This window comes from Lygodium microphyllum, chromosome 24 (genome assembly GCF_053477565.2).
Source record: "Lygodium microphyllum isolate KBCC chromosome 24, Lygodium_microphyllum_v1.1.10, whole genome shotgun sequence".
NCBI classification, from domain to species: domain Eukaryota; kingdom Viridiplantae; phylum Streptophyta; class Polypodiopsida; order Schizaeales; family Lygodiaceae; genus Lygodium; species Lygodium microphyllum.
The window spans coordinates 19653245-19678892 of record NC_141158.1 but is presented as its reverse complement, the minus strand read 5'-3'; the positions used below and the strand labels follow the sequence as shown (position 1 = coordinate 19678892).

General features: G+C 41.8%; 1 protein-coding gene across 1 annotated transcript; it reads left to right on the top strand.

Moving 5' to 3' along the window:
- Window positions 1-11731: 11731 nt before the first annotated feature.
- Window positions 11732-25361, top strand: LOC148014893 (transmembrane 9 superfamily member 7-like). Its single transcript, XM_087665555.1, has 7 exons — window positions 11732-12057; window positions 12719-12883; window positions 12966-13078; window positions 13188-13305; window positions 13385-13497; window positions 23572-23725; window positions 23811-25361. The coding sequence occupies exons 1-7, from the start codon at window positions 11872-11874 to the stop codon at window positions 24966-24968; spliced, it is 2007 nt and encodes a 668-aa protein (XP_087521681.1). The 5' UTR covers window positions 11732-11871; the 3' UTR covers window positions 24969-25361.
- Window positions 25362-25648: the final 287 nt, after the last annotated feature.

Below are 25648 nucleotides of genomic sequence, written 5' to 3'. Positions count from 1 at the left end.
ATTTGCTTGCCAATTTGCATTTTGGAGTTTATTGACTATTCCAAGTATATACAACTCTTCCCCTCCATCCATAGCTTTGATCTGGAGATATGTATGATAGGCCGTGACCTGAATCGTGTGATTCGGGCGATTTATCATAGCGCTGCAAAAAAACACGCTGCGCTCGGCGTGTCCGAGTGACAAGGATTCTGGGCCGAGTCCCAGAATCGGCCCTCGACCCACTACCACTCGGACCACTTGACTCAGCCCGTCCGAGCGACCCACTCGGCCCGGCCGACTCGGCCCTCAGACATCCAGATTCGGACTGGCCGAATTTGACATTCGGACCAATCACGTTCGGCCCTTTCTACTCGGCCCTCGGAAGGTCCAAATCGGGCACTCGACCCCTGTAATTCGAACCTGTTGGGCCGAATTTAGATTTTCTCAAATTTTAACTTGAAGACAGTGAAATTAACCGAGAAACCATACAGAGCCGAAACCATAGCATAGATCAATCCCTGGGCTGAAACTTAGAGCAAGTAGTTCAAAATTTGGCTATAAACGGTCCTCCAAATTGCGCATGGTGTTTACCGTAACGGCCCTGCGGGTCGGGGGGACTGCCCCCCCCGGACCCCCACAGAGGGGGCTCTCCGCACCTCCCCCGAGTAGGTTGGAGAGAAAACGCGCGCTGTGACAGGTCCTTCAAATTGGACCCAAGTGTAGCAATGGCTCTACACGAGCATGGAGTCTCACTTGCAATAGAGCAACCAAAAGCCCATACCTGAACAGAGAGAACCAGAGACCCTAGAACATCAATGGGCCAATCTAGCCATCAAGGGCAAAAAGGCCACACCACGAGAACACAAAGACATTGTGTTCAAACCGTGTCTAGTCAGAGCAAAATGCAACTTCAGCAAGCTACAAATGCGAAGATGACTAGACATGACACTCTTGACGAGAGATGTACCTTGAATAGCACTGCACTGACGATCCAAGACAGTAGTGGAGAATCCACATCTAGTCGTGCAGTCGAGAACTCAAGGGCATTTGTCAGAAGGCTTAAATTTACAAGCCAAGACCCGAAAGATGAAGACATAGTACCACCTGCTTATCTTAGGGTCAAACTCACCGCGAAAAGAGAGCATACTATTGATGCTCTAATTGATGAAGGAGCAGATTTTAATATCTTGACCTATGAATCATGGACCCTACTAGGCCAACCAGAGCTCGCACCGACTGATGCAACTCTTAATCCTTACGGGGAACACCCACGAGCACTTCTAGGGAAGTGTAGAATCCTTGTAACAATTGAAACAGAAAGCTTGCCACTCCTGTTCTATGTTCCTCCCAATAGCGAGAATGGTGCAAAGGAAATCCTCCTAGGAAGGCCCTTCAAAAAGGCTACCAAGTGTGAGGCTGACTACGTAGCTCAGAGGATACATTTGACACTACCGGGTGTGAGGATAGTCACAACATTTAGCAAGGGTGACCTCAGCAAACCTCGAGGGGAAGGCAAGGAAGGTGCTAATGTAACAATCAAGCCCATTAACGAGAGCAAAGACTTGTTGGAAGAGTTAATAAAAGCACAGGTCGAACAACGAGAGCCAGTGAATGAGGCCATGCCTAAACCAAGAAGGTCAAGAGACAATGCCAAGGACAGGCTTTGGACTTACAAATATCGTAGAAGACCCCAAAAGAAGCCCAAGCCTTATAGACGCAAGCATCGATGGAGAGCTAGCACAACGCCATAATGGATATCCAAGGCGTTGCTTCGGGCTTAAGGGTATTATGCAGGCAACCGATGGATTTGGGTGCCAAAACCCCTTGCTAAACCTCCGTGGTCGACTAAAGGCCAGATCGTATCAAAAACAAAGAAGCGTAGGAGGAGATCTAAACGAAAAACCAAGTCTCGAGTCAACAACAGTGGAGTGACCGAGCCCCTCATGGTCGAAATCAAGAAACCAAACGGGACCAATCGGAGGGTAGATCCTCGGCCTAGCGTGCTTGACAAGTAGATGCCAGATGTAATTGTTGAGGATACGTAGAAGTCGCTAGTGCCCAAGGAGCTTTTGATTCCCCAAGAGGATAGCAAGCATCATAGGCACAACATTGCTCAGGGCAAGGTTAAATGCTCAACAAAGCAAATAGCACAATCATCTATCAGCCACGAGCAAATCTCCCAGCCAGTGTCAAAGCCACTTAGGAGTTCCAAGCCTCCTACACCGTCTTCCCCTAAATAGACACATGAAGCACAACACTTGTCAAGTGAGGCTACTCAATCCCAATCTCTACCTACATCAGAGCTTCCAAATGTCCAAGAGGCAGGACACGACACCAACCTTAGCTCTCAACCTAAGGATGTGCCTGTGCAATCCACCGTGGCTAGCTTAACCGCTACTCAATCTGCACAAGTGAATATGCAAAGGGCAACAAAAGGCACGAGCACTTTTGATCTACCTAAGGACTTGACACCGCAAGATACCAATGGTAGCCAGTCCACTGAACTAGCCACCACTACTTCCAATCAGAAATCACAGCAGTCACGGCCCTTGGCCGTGACAACGCCCCTTGTGGAACATGTCCTTAGTAGTTTACCTGTGGAGGAGGTGTCGCAACCAACTTCCTCGACAACTCCAGCACTTTCAAAGTGCCAAAAGCCTAGGACGGAGGAGTTAAACGCAAGGGAGTTGGTTGAAAAGCTAGACTCTCCGAAAAGAGCGGCAGTTGTGTCCTCACAACCAGGCAAGGCTATTCAGCAAACCACGGCTATGTCCCATAAGGACAAGCTAGAGAAGGGAAATGCTGAGGCCCGACCAAGCACATCAACGATCGATATAGCCCAGGGTCCTGAGATGTTAGATGCACTTGCGTTGACCAAGAAAAAGAGGAGAAAACAACGAAAACAACAACAGTTTGCAGGTGGTTGTGGACCCCAAGAACATTGAGACGAAGGGCGCTGGAGAGTTGATGAATAAAGCATCGAGTCCATCCACCAATGAACAAATTAATGCCTCTCCTAATAGCGGTGAACCCTCAGACACATCCGTGTGCTCTGAAAAACCAAAGCAACAGTTGCCATCAATAGTTGCTTGCAACACTCTATCCACTGACAATAGAACTCACATTGATCAATCAAGAGTGGATACAACGCTATCACAACAGGGTGACAAGGTCCTACCAGTCACACCCGAGAAGAACCATGACGAAATAGCAGCAAAACCTCAGGAGAAACGTGAGAACCCCAAGAGCATAAGAAATCCTAGCATTGACCAATCTTGCTCATCTAGGCCTGAGCCCCCAGCCATGCTAAAGCCTAAGGAAACTCTTAGAACTTTGCATGAGATAGCAACCAAGCAAGCCCTCGTTGAACATAGAAGTGTCACAGAATGCTTAACTGAGTTGGATGCTAAGCTCAAAGTGGTCGCACGTGTATACGTCCTTGCGGACATGGGCACAATCCCCAAGGAGTAGCTTGGAGATTACTTGTCCTTCCCTTTATCTTGGGAAGAGCAGGAACATCTTAACGAGCACTATGACAGACTCCTATATGAACGCATGCGACTCATCTCTGACGAGGAGGCTGACGAACTGCGCTTAACTGTCACGTTCAATGAAGTGCTCTGCCGACCGAATCTCGTAGACATAGAGCAACTAAAGCGACTGTCAGCAGGCCAGAGTCAATTTGAGCAGCATTGGTGCAAAAGGCGCGTTGTAATGGCCCAAACTAGGGGCTCAGATCATGACAGTCTCAGAGGAGCGATTGGCCAAATGGCGGTCTCAAAGAGACCCAACCTATGTGGCACCAACTTCCCTTCGAGTGTGCTGACTGCCATTCGGGGTACGGACTTAGCTGGAACTAGCCAAGAGAATGATCTGTTTGATAAGATTCTCACTGAGGAGGAGTTACATATTGCCAGTAGACTCGGACAAGGTTCCATGCTACTCGATGTGGCAAAATACCTATCGGTATTGAGTAAGCTGCCACGAATACTAGATGCATGTGCCACGCTCCAGTACAACCCTGAGTTCTACAATTGGTTTCTATCCTCGTGAGGTGACATGGATTCGTATCTGTATATGTATAGATGTATATATAAACAATGATTTTTGTGTCACCCTGTATAGATACTATCAACACACACAAGCAATGATAATCAAGCGCAAGGAGAAGAGTTGGGTTTGACAGGCTAAGCTCCTCAGGTCCTCCTCTCATCACACTTTTAAAAGTCGTGTGACCATTCCCACCTCCAAGTGAAGGGCATGCAACCCTCATTACCACCATAGGAAGCCTTGACCAACGACTCTGATGGTGTAGATGGGGTACCGTCCCTTTCTATACACATTTTTCCCTTTCTGGTCTATCCTTCTGAGGAGGAGCCCTGCCTAAATCCATGACTGCCAGCCGACGTAACTCGGCATGAACCAAGATCTGCTAATGGCAGGAGGCTAAATATACATCACGGGGGCCATCCCTCTGCAACAAGCACTGCATGCCCTACCCCTCCCCTTCTCGTCCTATGCGCTTGATAACCTGCACTATAATCCCTTACATATGAATGGTCTTATCATGTGACAAATCCTAATCCTTGATTTGCATCTTACAGGTCCCCTGCGAGGAAAACATGGAGAACCAAGGGCAGCTAGCTTGCAAGGATGCTCTCTGCAGCCGACGGGAACATGCAGCACACGCCCCTTGGCCGATGCGCTACGTGCCCACTCTTAAAAGATACGCCAAGAAACGTGGCCCCAAGCGACACCGCCCCGGACGAAGGCCGAAGAATCCGCGGGCCAGGGGAGCGGACGCTCAGGGAGGCACACAAAATGTGGCAATGCCAGTTGCACAGACCCCCAATGCACGCTCGGGCACCAGGTGCTCACGAAGTGATAAGGCGGCCAGGGATAGGGCATAATTTAATGAATTGTTTAAAGACATTTTGGAAACGGTAGCGGCCTGGGACTACACCGTTCATATCCCGGCCGACATGTTCCCTGGCCAGCCTCACGGGAGCCCCGCACTAGCACTGCCCCGGTCGCCTAGCCAACCGGACTCACCCCGCCTCGTACCTATCGACTAAATCCCTATGATGCGCAAGTAGCTCGACAAGTTAGCATGCCAAAACATTTTGTTTTTTGATGAGTAAAGGGGCAAGATCCCCACTTGTACACATTCCCGTTACTTCTCGTTAATGTATGCGACCTTAACAAGCAATGAAATAAGCATCCCAATAGACATCATAGAATTCTGAAAAATTGTGTCTTATCATGATTGCATTTGTTTGATGCACTTAACACAAGCGAGCATATACTCTCACGAAGTGACAAGTGGATGCAGGATGATACAGGTCTTTGTGCGACAGTGTTCAATGCCCGATCACCGCAAGACCATCGACCCCACAAGGAGCCGCGGCAAAGCCACGCTGCCGAAAGCACGAATCACCCTTGCCGACCGCCCACATCGCATGGCCCAAAGCACATTCATGGGCCACACTCCCTTTCTGGGTCAAGCTCTATAGTTGGCTCATGGCAGTCGTTACCTCAATCGTACCAACATCGCGTGTGTCGCAAGGAGGTTTGCAATATCTCAAGTGTGTCTCCCCATCTCAACAACTGCTTCTCTAACAACGAGGCTAGGGCACAATCATCATTGTACTATCCATTTCTTGAGCCTTCGAAGCTTGACATTTTCCAACCCATTGAAAGGCTGATAGCCTCACATATTGTAATGGTTGTACTCAAGCAAGTCCGGAAAAAAAAAAGCACAAGAAAAGAAAGAAATAAAGAAAAAAGAAAAAAAAGAAAAGAAAAAGAAACGAATGAAAAGATAAGAAGCACCCATGATCACAGCACAGCACCTAGGGGTCCTCAAATCAGGTACGTCTAGTGACCTTGGTTGACTGGCTTCGTCCCTAGTCCCCTAGTCCCCTAGCCCTTTACCATCACCCACAATTGTTCAGGGCACATCAAGGGCAGGACATACCTGGGGAGCTTGTCTCGCCTATGGTTAGACCTGTCACCCTGAACCACTTGCACAATTCTCTCTTGCACTCTGCCTTAGTACCATTGCAATCAGTGGTGATAAGCACTGTACGATTGGCCATGAAAAGTACACCATACTCATCAAGCAAGTCCAATAGTTTCCAACTACTGAAAGTGCGGTGTCCTTGTATTCAATTATGCTACATCGTGCAGTCACAATGCAAAGGATGTCTCATATACCTTCACGTGTACTTCTTCTCCACATGGACAACTTTGCTTCATCCACGCATTGTTATGAGAAACTAGCCCACGGTCTTCTAACTACGTAATATCTAAGTATGCACGAGCACTCACATAATATCTGCACCGAAGTATATCCACAGTTTGGGTCCTCAAGTGCAAGACAATACTCTAGGCTTGCTTAGAGTTCGACCTGTCTCCCAAACTAATCAAAATATGTATTGTGCACGATAAGAAGACTAGCACTACCCGTTAAGGAGAGACCACATGCGAGGTTTTCCAATTGCAGGTATAAGGTGTTGCTCGCTCTTCATCAACACTCAACTCTGAATGTTATCCCTTACCATCCAACAAGCCCACAAAGTTCGTCATGTGCAAAATCCCCAACAAACCAACCCTTGTACTAGCCATCAATGCAATCCCCAACACAGAATAGCCCTATCACCAACTCCAACAACCTTCCAACAGCCACCTTGGCCACCAACAGGCCCCCAGGACCTTCTGCCACACCACCACCACCACTCTTCCACAGAAACCACAGGCGTCCTTATCACCCACGTCTTCGGTGCATGCTACAGCCTGTTACCTACGATGGTGAGTGCCATGGGGCTGGCACTCATCTAGGAGGGGGGTAATGTTAACCCCAACACGAAGAAAGCAAAAGGAAATAAAAAAGACGTAGGGCAAAGGTGGAAAAAAGGTAGTCCGCTGACTAAAGAAAGAATAGGAGAAAAGGCCAAAAGCGCAAGGGCAACCTTAAAAGTCCAAGGCAAATGCAAAACGGGAAAGGCGCATTTTTAAATAAAAAGGCGCACCCTAAAATCTTGTAAAAGCTCACCCGTGCAATTTGTAAATGTAGACGGGCGGTGGAAAGGAAGCTAGGAAGATAGAAGGACAATGGGAAAAAGGGCCTAGGCTACGGCCGGCCATGTAAAAAAGGGGAAAAGGGGATGACTGCCCAAAATGGATTTAGGGTTTTGTATATAAAGTTGAAAAGGGAATGAGAAGCTCATTCTTGTGTGTGGCCAAAAGTAGCTCTCCTCTTCTTCTTCTTCTTCTTCTTCTTCTTGCTTGCTTGAGCTAGTGCTTGAGAGAGGGAGTGTGAGAGTGTGAGGGAGTGAGTGTGTGAGGGTGAGGGACCGAGGAGGAGAAGCTCTCCATCTTCTCCTCTTTTCTTCTCTTCTCTTCTCTTCTCTTGTCTTACTCGTGGCAATGGAGCTTGGAGGGTGGAGCTTGAGGATGGAGCTTGCTTGAAGCTTGCACTCGGATCGTGGAGCTACCGGAGTGTGCGGGAGAGGAGGTAACTCGAACGGCATGGAGGTAAGCTCACTACACTCGTAGACATGGATGGTGCGTCGGCTATGTGAGAGGTAGCCATTAGTGCTCGGCTTGGAACGCTTGAAGTAATAAGCGGTCCGTGGGTCTTGGCGGTTGAGCGAAAGCTCCCACATCAACCATGAAACTTAATAGAATGCTTATTGTTTCAAGCACTTCATTCGATTTGGCAATGGCTACCTCTCACATAACCAATACATCTCTTGCACTCATCAATCTATCCATTCCTCCAAAATTGCATGAAAGCAAGAATGAACAATTTGACAAGGGTGTAGAGATCTCACTACCTTACCTTCTCCTCAACCCCACAAAGCAAAAGCTCATTGGTGGCTCCACAATCCATATGGTGGTACTCAATCCACCTCCTCTACTCCATAGCTTCCGATTTGATCAACAAAACACTCGATCTATGAAATGTGAAGAAGAAGAAGAAGAGAAGCAACTCAACCTCTCTTCATATCTATATCTCACCCAAGAAGGGAAAGACTAAAAGAGTGTGTGCGATGAAGAAGCTTCGCCTCTCAAGTCCGTCACTCTCACACTCTCACTCTCACTTACTTGTGAGATGGAGCACAAGTAGATAGATTGGTAGTAAGAAGAAGAATCATACTCTCAGGTTTGCACACCGTAAAGAATGAGCTTATCCATTCACTTTTTAGCTTTTATACATAGGGTTTTGAGTTTAGACTTCCACTTGCTTGGGTGGAGTTTAGACTTCCACTTGACTTGGGTGCTCGTCCCTCCTATTTGGCTTTTGACCAGACATTGCCTGTTTATGCATATGCATTAAGATTATAATGATCATTATGAAAGCGAATGAAAGCTAGTGTTCACACCTTTGCTATGAAACTTTCACTTTGGCATAAAATATCACAACTTTCATGAGTGCTATGCTCAACTCTCAAAATAATATAACAATTAATTGTATGAATATGAACATTGACAACAAATTACAAAGTTTTATTGTACACCTTGCACCCTTTGCTTGATTGGCATTTCTCTTTGCTTTTGCTACCTTTGTTTGCCTTTGCCAGTTGGCTTATTCAGTCACCTTTTCGTTTTACAGCTAAGATTACCCCCCTCTTAACTAACTTCTAGTCCCATGGCACTCTCCATCAAAGGTAGCATGCTTTGGTTTTCAACAAAGACGAGGAATGTTAGGGATAGTTGTGGGGTCATTGGGAGGAGAGCAGTGTTGGCTATCATTGGAGCTTGATTTGGATGTTGAAGTTGTTAGGAGCTCATGTGGGATTTGAAGTTCTTTTGCACATTGGATGTCAAGCAATAAGTGGTAATGGGGCTTACATGCAACTCACAAGATTGAGATCTTCTAGTGGGAGACTTTTTGGAATTAAATGGAATGGTTGAAGTTGGTCACCATTGAGGTTGTTAGCTTGAGGTAGAATTTGCAAGCCACTAGATTTGCTCTATAAGGGAAAACCTCTTGTGCTCTCTCCATAGGGGGTGCTACTTTATTTTGTATGAACAATATGTATTGCTAGATTGGGAGATAGCTTGAACTCTAGGAAAAAGCAAGAGCGTTGTCCCACACTCAAGGATCCAATTCATGTATAGTTTATGGTGCAATTACTATGTGAGTGCATGTGCTTAACTAGGATATTGCATGGTTAAAAGACACCATTATAGGTTTCATCTAGTGTTCGTAATGAAGAAGGGCACTAGTTGATGGAAGTATTGTCATTTGATAAGGGACAAAGGAGTCAAGGTGGAATCATGAGGATGACCTCATAGTGCTATGCAGTCCATGGGACTCACAATCACGGATGCGATGATGGAGGTTATTTTACAGTTTACAATGAATAGAGATTATAGTGATGAGTAGAATTGCAACATTGAATGTTACCCAATTGGCTTGTTAGTTGTTGTGCTTCATGTATTGTTGCCACAATAGTGAAAGATTGGAAGAACTTATGTACATGTCTCGAGAAGTTAGGTCTAAGTGCAGACTCCATAGGTGTGCCTTACCCCCGATCTACCCTGAGGTTACATGGGGGAATGGGAAGTAGGGCTAGGGCGTTAGGGATGGAGCCAAGCTGATTGAAGCCACTGTCATACCTTACTTGAGGACCCCTAGGTGTGATGCCATGTTTGTACATGATTTTTTTAAATTTTATTATTTAATTTATTTGAATTACAATGTGGTACAACAAGACTTTCTAGCCTTATTGAAGGTGTACAATGGTAACAGTAGGAGGGTTGAGAAGGTTCTTTAGCAAGGATAGCCCGGAGAAGTAATGATAGAGTGGGTTGTGGGACAAGGCAAGGCATCCTAGAGATTGAGGTTTGGTTGATGAAGGAACATCCACCATTGATAGAAGCTTATCTTTTAATTGGTACTATGCTTTGCTTGTGGAGAGAGAAAAGAATAGTCGAGAGAATGCATGTGTAGGAACACTTGCATACGGAGGATAATCTTTGCAAATATGGTCATTAAATTCTTGTTCATTGAAGTCTTCTATGTAGCCTTTGATGCTTGGTGCTACTTTTGGTAATTCTTCATGGGAATGGTAGCCCTTGGTGGATTGGAACATTCGATTTGCTAGCTTAATCACATGTGCTGGGCTATATTCACATGATAAAAATATGAGAGTACATACAATGACATGCTTCAAACTCCATTAATAGGGCTTTGTCTAAAGAAGTACTACTTGAGTTTAGTTGTGTTCACCTTTATGCTAATTACCTCTACTAAATAGTCATTGCTTGTAGGGTGTGTTGGGCTTTTTCATTTTCATGTTTAGTTTGATCTATACACAATTTATTGAAAACATGTTTGATTTATGGACATAGTTACAGTCCATGATTTCATGTTAATCCTAGATAATAAAAGCCAATTGTAGAACTTAGGACTATACTCTAGTGTAACGTAAGTATCAAGGATTTATGAGAACTTTTCTAGTAATGATAAGTATTATGTGACATCAAGGGGTATTGTTCCTTGTCCTACCTACTCATAATATGTAGCTGGTCTTCCATTAGAATTTTGTTAAGCAAAGGATATTCTAGGATAGGTCTTGCTAAATCTATACCATGAATAGTTGCCAATACACGAAAGGAGGTAGGAGCTACATACATTAGTTCTCTTTAAGATCGCCATGTACCTCGCTGCTTCTCCAAGATAGTCATTAGTTGGCCTTCAAGTTCAGCCATTAAAGCTTAATTACTAAACTAGTGTTTCTCGAATTGGCAAAGGATATTCTAGAATGGGTCTTGCTAAATCCATACCATGAATAATAGCCAACGTATGAAATGAGGTAGGGGCTACATACATCAATTCTCTATGAGATCACCATGTAGCTTGTCACTTCTCCAAGATAGAGTCATTTGTTGGCCTTTGAGTTCAGCCATTAAAGCTTGGTTACTAAACTAGTGTTTCTCGAATTGGCTTCGTGAGTAGCAGGGATCATGGAATCCATCATTGCGTACTAGCCCTTCGTCGACATCTTACTATATGAAGTCTGGGCCTTTTTTGTGGCTTTCTATGAGTTGTGTAAGTCCATCTTTTATCCTTGGCATCGCTCCCTAGATTTTTTGTTTGAAGAATGGTCTTGCTGACAAGTTCTCTTTCTTCATTGTGTGCTCCAAGCAACTCCTCAAGCGTTTCCTTGTCACTCTCACTAGCTAGTATCTCTTTTGAGTCAAGGACTTGCTCATTGCCTTTCCCTTGAGGATAAAAAAGATTACCCTTATTAAACATTGTAATTATCCTCACATTTTGAAGCATTAAATGTATTCATTGCATTACACAATCAACTTCGTATTTTGTTGCTTGCTTGAAAGCTCTACCAAGAAGTAATTCCCTTCCCATGTCGTCATGGTTTAGGAGTACATAGAATAAGATGGGTAGGATTTTGGCCTCGATAGTTGTGAGGATTTTACATTTTCTTAGGAGAGAATATGGTTTTCCCCATACGGATCGAGGATTGAGTTTGTTGGTGTAAGCTCTAGTTGGCTTATTTTGGTCCATGCTTTGTAGGTTAGATTATTACAATTTGCTCCTTCATCGATGAGGGCATCGACAACATGCTCTCCTTTTGCAATAAGTTTGACATGAAATAAGCATGAGAAAGGGATAACAAACATATGAGTAGGTGATCGCATAGTAAACCCAACACTACTTCAATCATTGGATAATCCACCCATAGATCATGTGCAACGTTAAACCAAGTAGCACAGATTGAATGGCACCTATCTGACCATAAAAGGTGAAGTCTAGATCAATAATGAGACTTGATGGGCTTTCATATTGCGATGGATCAGCGTGTATTACATATTTTAATGTCGGGACAGTCCCATTTCAGTACCAGTTCTTGAAACACTATGGTCGATCTGAACCATGGGTGTGTAGCTGCTCCTTCGTCTTCATCGGGTTCTCAACGCTTCTGCAGGCCAGCTATGGCGATGACACTTGCGGGACGCCTGACATTTTGGCTTGCGTTTGCGCTTCTCCTCGATTCGTCATGTGCCTTCTACCTTCCCGGAGTTGCTCCTCAAGATTTCAACAAGGTCACTTCCTCCCGGGCGTCCCTCGCTTTCGTTAAGTTTTTACTCTGCGTCTGTCTTCTTTTCCGGGATGGTGTAATTGGCGGGCTGGAAACACACAGATATTACCAAAGACAATAATTGAGACAGGCGCCTCTTTTTACATGGCTCTACTGTTTCGGCTTACATACCATGGGAGTAAGATAGAGATCTGGAAGAACGGCTGTTAGAGTCAGGGCTATGGCCCTATCATAGGATAGAATGACACGGGAAACGAGGAGGTTGAGCGATGTTTTATGCCAATGAAGGCCGCCATATGTGCTGTTTATTTTATGAGATGAAGGAACAAAGCCCTTGCAGAGGCTTTGGAGCTATTTGTTTCATGTTGTAGAGCAGAGAAGCAAGAAGGTAGTCTCAGGCACAGCAGGAACATCCATGCTGTATCCCTATGAGCTTAGAGCCACAACTGGTCATATCAGTGAAAGTTCTGGGAGGAAGGTTCTCTTTTCAGGATGCATCCACTGTAGTACAAGTGTTGTTTGACTCACGATTTTGTGTCTATGTTTAATCTTCATTTTTCTTCATGCACTGCTTTATCTTGCTCAAGCTATCAGATCTGCAGCTGATTGCGTGTTGAATAATCAGCTTCTAAACAGAACTCTCACATGTGTGCTTGAAATTGTAGGGGGACGAATTGTATGTGAAGGTTAACAAAATAACCTCTATCAAGACGCAGCTGCCTTATGTGTATTATGATCTTCCTTATTGCAAACCAGAGAAGATTGTTAATAGTGCTGAAAATCTTGGAGAAGTCCTCAGAGGAGATCGCATAGAGAACTCACCCTATGTGGTAACTACAAGATATTCAGATGTTAGCATATATGTCCATGGTGGTTTTTTTGGGTTATTCACTATGGCTTTATTTTTAACAGTTCCGGATGCATGAAAACAAGCTATGCAATTTTGTTTGCAAGATAGATAAGCTTGATGCTGATGCAGCGAAAAAGTTCAAAGAAAGAATTGATGATGATTACAGGGTTAACATGTAAGTGGGGCGTTGAAAGCAGAATTTGCGAATTTAACTTGTAGTAGCAGATTATCCTTGAAGATGATGTCGCTTTGTTTCTATAATCACAATCTCTTTTGCTTTCTAGGATTCTAGATAACCTTCCTGTTGCTCTAAAGCGAGAGACCACTGATGGCACAAATATGGTATTATATGATCGGGGTTTTCCTGTTGGTAGAAAAGCAAGAGGAGTGCTTCTTGATGGGGTATGAGTTCTTGTCTACAGGGAGTCTGCAAGTCACATTTTTTTTGTTTCAAGCTCTGATCATTTGATCACTCTGCCAGACAGATGAGGACATGTATCTTATTTACAATCATCTAGAATTTGAGGTTTCATTTCATAGGGATTCTGAGATAGCACCATCTCGAATTGTCGGTTTTGAAGTTACCCCACGCAGGTATGAATTGTTGTCTTGAATTTCTTTATATTTTGTGCTGCTTTTGTAAATCCTTTATGGCTTCTATGATCTTGGGATGAGATGGTTATAGGTCCAAGCCACTTAAGTTATACCAGCAACTTAAGTCTTAAAGTGATGGATATGCCTCCTGAGTTGGATGAAGACTAATTGGAGGTTTCTTTCTCATGGCTCATATGACCCACTTTGCATATAAGGGGGCTGCATAGCAGGCCTCGGAATTTTTATAGTAGATTCTCCAATTCTTAATTCTAGTGGCTAGCTTTTTATGAACTGATTCTGGTAGCATTGAATTTTTTTGATAGTCTTGTGGGCCTTGGGCCATTTGAAGGCATTAGTGTAGTTCCCCCTCTCCTAGTTCCAGAGGATTATGAAGGCGGATCAAGTCAATTATTTCAATTACTACTTTAACAAAAGGAATTTGTTCTACGAGTCCCACAAAGCGATGTAGGTTAATATTACTGAGTGGTTCACAAGTTTTCAGTACTGTTCTTAGCTAAGACCTTATTTGATCAGCACACTACAACATAATAGCACAACCTATGTTTCAGTATCAAAATCAGTACAGTAGACCTTTATCACAGCTGTCAGTCACATTGGAGGAATGTATTACTAGTTGCGATTGGTTTGGCATAATAGATGCATCATTCTTTTCAGGCTTCAAACTCCCAACTTTTGGAATTTTCTTGGAGATTCAGATCCTCCCATAAAGTCTTCAGTTCAATATTCTACAATGATTTTCACTATTGGACTTTCAGAAGATTGACAACGAATGGACCAGTTAGATATGGACATTTCTGTAACTCAAAACTTTACAGACTTTAGTTGAAGTTGCTGTGTGGTGCTTTGCCCTGGCTTTTAGTTCTGTATTGCACCGCTCGATACACTTAATAGGATCATTACCCTTCCTATACATGCAGCTATATTCATTTGGTCCTTGTATATCATCTCCTGTGGATTGTGAGCTCGTGAGGTGATTTGGACCTGGTCGTAACTGCTGATGCTTGTTGTGGCTGTCTGTCTAGTACTCCAGTTGCTCAAAAAGGGCTATATTTTGCAGATCTAAAGCTGAATTTTGAACGTGTTGTGGCTGAAGAGGCCAGTTGGGTGATCTTTGAGTTTCTCAAGCATAGTACATTCAGAAAGACTTAGTGTTGTTGGTTCTTTTGCTATTTATTAGTTGCTGGGTCTAACATGCTCGATTTCTCTTCAAGAGTAGTCCCTACTACTAGGCAGGATACTTCACACTTGGAAAGCTGGTTTTATGTCTGTGGCAGCTGGAACACAACTTACTAGAGGACTTGCATGAGAACTGGAAATTTGAACGTGTGGGTGGCAAGTATGGCTTGTTTGGTGAGTGTTGTTCATCACTCTTGGTCTTTTACCCAAGGTCGGCAAGACATGCAGATTTTTCCTTTTGGAGGTATTGTTTCACTACTTGGGTGTACTTGACTAACAAGTGCTTCTTGTTAGATGACGACTCAGCAAAAATTGGTACTGGGTTATTTTAAACTCCAAGTCGGGTCTTTAAATAAAACCTTTAGTAGGTGCTCATTGTTGGTTGATCTCCAGCTATGGTTAGATATGCAGAGAGTTTTGGATAAAGTTGAGGTGATGTTTGATTTGATTGGTGCCAAGTCAAATTGAACTGAATTTTGTCTGTGAAATGGTGGATATGACTCTATATATGAGTTTTGTTTCGTTTCTTGTGCAAGTGATTATGCACTACTTTGCTATTTTTCTACATATTTGTTTGTTGGTTTGTTTCATATCCCTTGTACACATTAGTATGATTTGGTGTCTATCTAAAATTTTTGAATCTCAGCGACGATATTACTTAAAAAAAAAGAGAAAATTTTCTTATAGAAATACAATAGTAAGGTCTTTGATAACAAGCCCAAGTCACTAGTGACAATCGATGCTGTCGGTGATGTAGTTGCAAACACAAATTACATAAAATATTCAAACTATTAAAAGCTTGGGGACAATTAAAAGGTAATCAAGTACTCTGCTAAACCTTGAGGCAAATGAAGGCTTTATTTCCTTGTAGTTGGCTAAAGAGCTTGGAGTAAAGAATGAAGAGATAGGAGACTCATATAGAAGCTCACTAGGTGTTAAATGTTGATAAAAGTGAGATAGTAGAGTTTATAATATTTACATTGACAAGCTTAAATCTCAAATCCAAGCTCTAGTGACAAAGATATCTTTGTGTCATAAATCTTGATAATTGTGACATGATTCTTGGTATGCCTTGGAATCATAGGGTAAACTCGGTCATCTTCTCCCAAAAAAAGAAGATAGAACTTACCAATCTAAGATGTAGTAATTGAAAACACCATACCTATGGTATAAGCCATATGCAAGTCTCTTGAGCAATAAGGATTGTATTCAATGTCATTTGCTTTATGTCAATGGTGTGAAAGATAATATGAATGTTGAAAACTAATAGCGGCTTAAACTCTTGGAAAGGTATAAAGATTGTTTTTCGGAAGATCTGTGTCATAAGGATGTTAAATTTTAAGATGCTTTAATCTTGTCAATAACATTTGATTAAGCTATTAATCAAATGTGCAAGGTTGTTTGGTACATGTGATGCTCATGGCAATTATTTCATGGTAACAAGCCAAGGATCCCTAGGATGCAAAGGCAAAAATTGTAATAAGTTATGCTTGATAGGTACTAGGTGGTACTCAGTGTCAAGTTTTAACCTAGACCAATTTATTGGCTACTAATATCAGTTGTGATATTAAAAACTATGCATTAATTAATTCATCAATGCCGGTCTAAGGGCTAATAACTGCTCAAGAATACTTGGAAGAAAAATTGGCTTAGTAAATTTAATTATTGGTTGTTGAAATTAAATTTTTGAACACTAGAATAATTATTAAATTAATTTTCAGAAATAATATTCCGAAAGCTAATTTAATAAGTTGGATAATATTGGAAAATAGGATTAGATTGTTGTTACTTGGCAAATCTTGCATATGCAAGTGGAAAAAACGTTTTTAGGGATTGGTGGAGAGAGGAGGAGGTTGTGAGAGAGCAAGGAGAGGTTGCTGATGTGATTTGCAACCACCAAGGATTAGTCCTATAACATGTGATTGCAGTTTGGAGCCTTCTAAGATCAGGTTATAGCAGCACAAGGTCCTAGAGCAGATGATCGCATATAGGCGGAGTTAGTAGTCTTTTTGGTGATCTTAAGTTGTAGGTGACAACTTTCATGGTTGTTTGAGCAGAGCAATAGTAGTTTTTTCAATATTTCTCACAATAAAACTCTAAAATTTCTCTCTACAAGATACTCTCTCTTATTTTTCTAACAATTTCTCAAGTTATCTCGGTATTTTTTAGTAGTTTGAGTCATTAGAGGAAGAGATTTTAGTCAATCTCTATTGTAAACCCTAATTTACAATAGAAATTAGGGTTTTGATAGCCGCTTCAAGATACATGCTCAAAATTAAGCTTCTAGGACTTGAATTCTAGTAGCTGAAATTGAGGAATTTCAGGGAGATTCAAGAGGCTAGCGAACCAGTATCAGATTTGGGGCTGAATATGCTTTAAGGAGTAAGGTAAATCCAATCCCTAAGCAAGCGAAGGGGCAAATTGGTTTGGACGCTTGTTGGTCAGTTTTGATAGCAAGAGGCACTTGGACTTGCGGAGGAGATCAGAACATCTGAGTTGTACTCCTTTCATTTGTGATATAAGTGCCAGAGTGAAGCAATGCAGAAGCAAATGACCGTGACAAAGAGTGAACTGAGTGAGAGAGAGAAGAGAGAGAGAGAAAGAAACAGTGAAACATAGAAAATCTGCAGTGAAGAATGCTGTATATGGATGCAAAATTATACACGCGTGTAGAGAAAATATTTGTGTTTGTCTCCACCTCGAAGATCTTGATCTCCTTTAGCCCTGAGAGCAATCTCCGCAATCAGCAGGCTGAAATCTGTCAAAGACAATGCACAAAGATTGCTGGAAACTCAACCTATTCATAGGCCGAGTGTAAATGCAACCGAATGATGCAGTCGGATTGCAGTTGCAGTCTGACTGTTGCCACGTGGCAGCATGCCACATGGTACTGCTAACGTGGTAGCATGCGCCAAAGGAGAATCTTCGTGTGAAGTGGCCTTCTAGTTCGGATCCATAGGAGTAGAAATGGACCGACAATCCTCCATCTCAAAAGTCACCAAGAGCTCCTGTGTATATCTCTGCTGAGAGATGAAAATTATGCTCTGAGATTGATAAATCTCGTGGCCCAAAAAGAAATGGAGAAGTCCTAAATCCGTCATCTCGAACTTTTGATGTAGGGTTGCCTTCATCTCTTCGATTTTCTGGGCATGATCACATGTAACAATCAAGTCATCAACATACAAAACAAACAACACACGACCACCCTTGGAAGTGTGCACATAAAGTTGTGGATTGGCCCTAGAGTGCTGATATCCCAACTTGGCCTTGAGAAATGAATCAATCTTCTTATTCCAAGCACGTGGAGCTTGCTTCAAGCCATACAAGGCCTTCTTCAACCTGTAAACCTTTCCATCCGAGGAAGCAAAGCCGGGAGGCTACTCTACATAGATCTCCTCCTTCAAATCACCATTCAAGAAGGCCGACTTCACATCCAATTGAAAGTCAGGCCATCTTCTATGACTAGCCAAGGCAAGAACAACACGAATAGTCGCCATGCAAGCAGTAGGGGCAAAAGTATAATGGAAATCAACACCTAGGCGCTGTGCAAAACCTTTAGCAAAAAGGCGAGCCTTGTGCTTGTTCAAGGAGCCATCACTATGGTACTTGGCCTTGAAGACCTGTTTGACATCAATCACCTTCTTATGAGAGGGACGAGGCACAAGGGACCAAGTGCCATTCCGCTCAATAGCCTCCAACTCGGCTTCCATTGCTTTTCGTATATTGGTTATACCGTTTTGGATGTTAGTTTTCAAATGATTGATGAGTCATAAATTATAATCTATTTTTTTGTCTAAAGCTTTAAAAATTGAGCCTTAACTATCTTAAATTGTCTTAACTATTGAGTTTTCACTTATGATTTATGTAATAAATCATGGTTTCTGTCATATGATATGAAGGCTTAAAGTTTTGTATGAATTTTGAATACATGTTATTGTAGATATTGGTACATTTATATATTTACATAATAACATATTTATTTTAATAACATATGAAACTTGATTAAAATTGTGAAACTCCAGATTTTTTTATTTTTGTTTTTTTTGGTTTTCAAAACTTCCCATGTATTACATAATTAAGACTCAGTTTTGAAAATTTTAAATAACAAAATAAATTATAATTTATGATCCATGCATTATTTGTATACTGATATCAAGACTGGTGAAACAAAGTTTGAGAAGATGGTGAAATAGTCTCAATCCTAGCCTCAGACTTTGGTAGTGTTGCACGACCACGTGCGGCCCTTGTTGTAGTCAGTCTAGCTCTCCTTTGTGGATGAATCTTATGGACTAGTATCAATAGCTCCTCATAAAGCATAGAGTAGATATCTTGCTCCTTTGATATCTCACGGATGTTATGTATCTTCTCTACATTAATTTTGTTGACATTTACTTGTAAAGGTGAACAAGACAAAGATATGAGAGAAGTCTCAAGATGCTCAATGTTTATATATATTACAATCTACAATTTAACTTCGAAGTAGTAACAATGCTTAAAAGTTATTATAGAAAATACAATTTATGACTTGTGAAGACTTAGGAGATAGAGCGGTCTTTTCATGAAGTTGAAGATTGGAATGGCAAAACAATAAACGCTCCAAACTAGATGCTTGTGAGCTTAGTTATCTTTTTGGTTTGAGAGAGAGGCCATGCGCTTCAGTTTCTCTTGGTAGGCCTTGAACTATAATCTTGTGAAAGGATACGAATGGCGGTGCGTTTCTATTTAAATTTAAGAGATTGAGATTATATAATTACTAATAAATAAGTTGTGAAGTTAACATTTACATGTAAAGTAGAAGTATAATTGCTGTATTTCTCCCACCAAGAGACAGGTTGAAGTTGAGTATCTCAAAGTCTAGCTATGGCTCAGTTAAAATGAAGAGAAAGATTGCAGAATGTCAATAAATTATTCTCTACTCTCCTCATTATATCTAGATCATTCCTTGTGAGGCACTTTATATACTCTACAAAGCCCTTCTCCAACTTCTCGCTAGTGTACTATTCCTTATTGTCCAAAGGGAATTTTATACATGCACGACAATATGAATTGGTTTATGAAACCAATCCCACGGTATATTACACATTGCACGAATCTCATGAACCCTTAAAAGCGATAGATAATGGATCATAGATAAAATAAGTTAAAAGTTAGAACAATTATCAATGAGTTCTTAACACTAAATAATTACCCATATTATATATGTAAAATTTAAGCAATAACTTATCTTAGGGCAAAAAGCTGCGGTAAAGCAAGGTCTTGTAAATTTTATCCATATGCTCGTATAGAAGGGTCAAAGTATTATCCGCCATATCAGTGATACGTAAGATAGTGTAAATAGAAGCGAGACTTTATCAATGCCTCTACTCAACCTATCAGCTATCATTCAAAATATTATACCTAAAAAGCAAGAGCCTTTGGAGACTCTCCCACTCCATGTGAGTCACTCTTGGCATGCTATGATTCGTATGAAATTTGGATCAACCTCTCAAATACAATAAACATATAAGCAAATCTAGTGGCAAGGGGTTTCAATAGCTCAAGTGTACTATTGGCTCAAAACATGCTAGCGATGAATGATTTCATTTTCACAAATTTTACCATGCTTGTTGTTTTGAAGATATCATTCACCGACGATATTTACCAAACATATTCAATGAGCAAATGAAGGCAATGGGATGTATATGGAGTCTATACTATGCTAGGGAACTCATCCTCGTACATACGTCCCATGGACACACAAATTTTTTCATTATCTGTCACCACTTGCACCACATTTTAGACTCTTATGTTCATGATGATCTATCACATGTGCTCCCAAATGAAATGCCTCGTGATGTAAAACCTGAGATAGAGGTATCAATGGTCTTAATGAAGATAGTTCCTTTGCATGAAAACACCAAAACATTATATACATTCCTTTGTTGCATATGTGACCATCCATGACATAGAATTGTGTATCCATATTTTACCTATGTCTCTTTCAAGGGTTCCAATTAAGTCTCTATGGATGCTTTTTCCTTTCCAAGCTCCTATGTGCGTAATGCATCTATAGAGGGGCTTTCTAAGTTCTAAGTTCTCACTTACTTCTTATACAGCTCATTGCCTTGATCGTCCTCTTTCATTGATGTGTAGTGGCCTCATTGAAAGGGATGACACACTGAATCAATAAGTGTACGAGCTCCCTAGTTGTCTCCACAATAGCCTGCGCCTAAAGTCTTGCATGGACACTAGCACCATGCAAGGAGTCCCTTTGCCCACCATCACTAGAGGATAGCAATAGATTCCTTTTTGCACTAGGACTCGACACAGATATGATTTTTTTTTTGATGGGTCAATTACACCTCCAATTTGGCTAATGCCACTAGGTCCACTAGTCCCCACCTATGCTTCATTACCCCTATGTGGTGTTGGGTGAGAGGATTCATCCTCTTGTAGCTCAATCCCCATATGTTTTCGACTTCAATGATAGACTTATTGTTACTTCGGTTGGTGCATTTGTGCAAGGCTTAATATCTTCCTTGGGGATGCACACCAAGTGGTCTTTCATGCGGGTTATGTTTCTTGATTTCTCAAATCCACAATAGTTGCTTCGCCACATTTTCAATCCACTGGAGCCCTTATATCTCTTAATTGGAGTGACATGTCTCCAAAATGGATCCGGTCCCATGATTAAGCAATGAGATTAAAGGAGGAGGAGAAGGATGGAAGAAGAACCTAGAAGGAAAGGAGGGAGAAGAACTTAGGAGGGAAGGAAGGAAGGAGGAGGAAGAGGGGGGCGGGGGTGGGAAATGGGGAAGGAGAAGGAGGTGGAGTTCGGAGCTGCAGGAGATAGTGTGCTTTGAGCAAGAGGAGACGATTGTGTAGGAGATGGGGGTGAAATCGAAAAAAGATGCGTTTTTTCTCTATGTAACAGTTTGCCCATCCACCAGAGGGTGCCGAAATGGTGTTTCCCTATCCCCGTTTCGATCTGAAACGGACATTCTGTTTTGGGGCCTTTGAAACGCTGTTTTTGGGTACTATGGCCTGAATATGATGATGATGATGGGAATGTCATCGGTAATGGCGACCTTGGTGAGTCGAATATACAAAACAATGTATTTTATTCTTAAAATCTTTGTGTATGTTCCATACTGCACATATTCATGTATTGAACATATCATACTAACTCCACTATGGGTTGTGGAGTTTGACGGTAGATCATGCCATGCTCAAGTTACAAATCTCTCTCTACTTTGTTTAATCTCCTATCAGAATCTGTTGCACAGGTAAGAGGTTCCCATGCTGTCTTTCTCTTGTTTCTAGTTGTGAGTTTAGTCACCCATAACACGAAGGGGGGTTTGTTAGCTATTATTTACCTCTATCCGTGAAACATGATTGTGTGTAAGAGTACGTGTTTAGGTGTGAACCACCTTTTACACCACTTTGTATTAAACAAGGATCAAAGCTTTAGATTCACAGCTTAAGGCTGAGCCTATATATTGAGGTCCTATCAGTTGTACTTTCATCTCACATATCTTTCAATCTATATTCAGTTTCAGCTTGTGTACTTGCGAGAGCTCTCTCTCTCTCATACAGTGCGTATGTGCACATGCTCTCTCTCTGCCATGGATTTTCATCTGCTTAAGATATTGGTCCATCATTTGCGAGCTCCTTCACCTAACACACACACACACACACAGAGTTGTGCATGCCCGCATCCATGTAAAACCCATGACTCAAACGGGGAAATTATCAGTAATGATAATATCAAAGTGTGTAAATCTACACAGATGCATGCACATGTGTGTGCGCATGCTCACACGCATGCATGTGTGCATTTTTTGTGCATTTTTGTGCGTGCACGTGCAAGTGGCAGATGTAACTGAAGTGCGTCTGTTGCCAAAATAGGCCAACCAGGATTAAAATGGGCTGGTGATCCAAACTGAGTAGGACAATGCATGAACAGGGCAGCTCTCTGCCAAAACTTTGAACAATGAAACATTAACAAAATAATGGAGCATTTTGAAAATTGAATCTACCTCAACTTGTGAGAACAAAAATCTTCTTGTAAAGCAAAGCAGGGCAGCATTGCTTTGCTTTACTTTACATGAAGGCAGTTCCAAAGATATAGCTATTATCCAATCTTCTTGTAAAGCAAAGGGCAGGTGAAAGCAAAGCAGGACTTTTATGAAAGCAGTTGCAAAGATATAGCTATTATTCAATCTTCTTGTAAATCAAAGCAGGCCCTGGTGAAAGCAGAGAAATTCAGAAAATGTTGCATTTGTAATGGGAGCAAGTTGTGACTAGTCAAAGGGTCTGGTGACACACTAGACAGCTTCAACTAGCTCAGAAGAGGGCTGAATATGGCTGTTGTAGGATGTGATGGTGACTGATGTGACTCATTTCTGCTTTCTAATGCCTTCAAATGGTCATTGGGACCTTTGTATTTGGCATTTCCTTTCCAGCTTTTAAGTTTAGGTATCCAGTTATTGAGGTGTGTTTTCTGGCTTTCTTGTGCACAAAGAGTTTGTAGCTCCTGATGCCTTGCATATTAATTATTGTAATTTTCATTCTGTTAGTTTCCCCAGTAAATGTGAGTGTTGGATGGTTCTTGTAAGTGTCAGGGGTTCTTGTAAGTGTCAGGGTGGGGGAGGCGGGTTGGGAAGAGAGAAGGGAGAATGAGAATGAATGAAGATGATTGTCATTCTGGAAGATGCTTTAACGTCTGTTCAGTGGTTCAATTGCTTAATATGATGTTTGGTGGTTCATTTAGCTATGTCTATCATGAAGGATTAGTTTATGTTATTTCTCTACAATGTTGTCATTTCTGCAAATTCCTTACTATTTCAACAAAGCAGATTGGGTATCTTATCTGAGGTGCTGATGTTGTTTAAACAGTGTAAAACATGACTATGAGAAGCCTTGGGATCCTAGGAATATTCAATTTAAAACTTGCAATGCAAATTCGAAGATCTATGTGTCTGATAGTATGCCACCCCAGAAGGTGCAGGAGGGAGAGGAGATAATTTTCACTTATGATGTTTTATTCAAGGTACAAATTCAAGGCAGCTGTATTTCCTTCTACAGCCCATGTAGTGCACATGTTGATGGCTAACAAGTTTGAAGTTGCTTTTCAGGAGAGTAATGTCAAATGGGCATCTCGTTGGGATATGTATCTAAATATGTCAGACGATCAAGTTCATTGGTTCTCAATCATAAATTCCCTTATGATTGTCCTGTTTTTATCAGGCATGGTGGCCATGATCATGATGCGAACTTTGTATCGTGACATCTCCAAGTACAATCAGCTTGAGACACAGGAGGAAGCACAGGAGGAAACTGGGTGGAAGTTGGTACATGGCGATGTATTTAGGCCTCCTGAACGTGCTGGCTTGTTGTGTGTTTATGTTGGATCAGGTGTGCAGTTTTTTGGAATGACTCTAGTGACTATGATTTTTGCTCTACTTGGGTTTCTCTCTCCATCCAACAGAGGGGGATTGATGACTGCCATGCTATTGCTATGGGTATTCATGGGGATTTTTGCTGGTTACACTTCTGCACGACTGTACAAGATGTTTAAGGGAGTTGAATGGAAGAAGAGTACCCTCAAGACAGCTTTTCTGTTCCCTGGCATTCTTTTCACTATCTTTTTCATTCTGAATGGATTGATATGGGGGGAGAAGTCATCAGGAGCAGTGCCTTTCGGTACTATGTTTGCTTTGGTGTTCTTGTGGTTTGGAATTTCTGTACCTCTTGTCTTCATAGGAAGCTACTTTGGCTACAAAAAGCCAGCAATTGAGTATCCAGTACGAACCAATAAGATCCCCAGACAGATTCCAGAGCAGGCTTGGTACATGCAGCCAGCTTTCTCAGTCCTCATTGGTGGAATTCTGCCCTTTGGAGCAGTTTTTATCGAGCTTTTCTTTATACTGACTTCCATTTGGCTGAACCAGTTCTACTACATCTTTGGGTTCTTGTTCATCGTATTCCTCATTCTTATAGTTACTTGTGCAGAGATCTCGATTGTGCTTTGTTATTTCCAGTTGTGTAGCGAGGATTATCATTGGTGGTGGAGAGCCTATTTGACTTCGGGATCTTCAGCTATCTATCTTTTTCTCTATGCCACCTTTTACTTCTTCACAAAGCTGGAGATAACAAAGTTGGTGTCAGGCATATTGTACTTTGGGTACATGATCATCATCTCCTACTCCTTTTTTGTGCTCACTGGCACAATAGGTTTCTATGCCTGCTTGTGGTTTGTCAGGACTATTTATGCATCTGTGAAAATCGATTGAACATCAAAATATTATGTGCACATGTTCTATTGAGGAGATTTGGAGATCCTTGGATGACTTGGCAGATGATAATTGGATAATACCTGTATCTTTGGAACTGCTGACAACAGGTATTATAGTCATACAGAGTTTTTTCTGCTGACTAAAACAGTTTGCGTGGCATGGCGCAGGATGGCTTGCTAATGATACGCTGTTTTGTTATATCATATTAAGAGGTAGTGAATGAAAGGTTATTTCAAGTTTCCAAGAAGAGTATTTATAGCTGCAGGTTCACTTGATGGGAGGACCCTCCCAAAAACAGCAACTAATAGTTGGGTTTTAATCTTGAGGCTGTAGAACCAGCAATTTTGTTGGTCTGTTCCACATAAATGATGTTTCGTATGGACTGTATTATTGAATGGTGTCACAAAGTTCATCTGTGATGGCGTGTGTTTATCATGATGTTACCTCCAGGCCAGGTGTGGTAGGCCCACTCTTTACAATACATGCTTGAAGTAGGTGGTGTTTAAAATCATGGAATTCACTGCAACGAGCTGGACCTTGAGTAACATGGCACCTTGTTCTGATCCGAGTTTTTTGTTTTGGTTGTATCAATGGCTGTTGATAGGCTTTGAAGACATGTTCTCTTTTTCTTAATGTAGTATAAAGCTTGGATGCTGCTTTTGCTTGGGATTCTCACC

Excerpts from the sequence above, each read along its gene's own strand:
- LOC148014893 (XM_087665555.1), top strand. The coding sequence starts at position 11,872 with ATGGTCGATCTGAACCATGGGTGTGTAGCTGCTCCTTCGTCTTCATCG. Across the intron at positions 13,079-13,187 it reads GATGATTACAGGGTTAACAT|GATTCTAGATAACCTTCCTG; the intron begins GTAAGTGGGGCG and ends TTTGCTTTCTAG. Across the intron at positions 13,498-23,571 it reads TTTGAAGTTACCCCACGCAG|TGTAAAACATGACTATGAGA; the intron begins GTATGAATTGTT and ends TTGTTTAAACAG.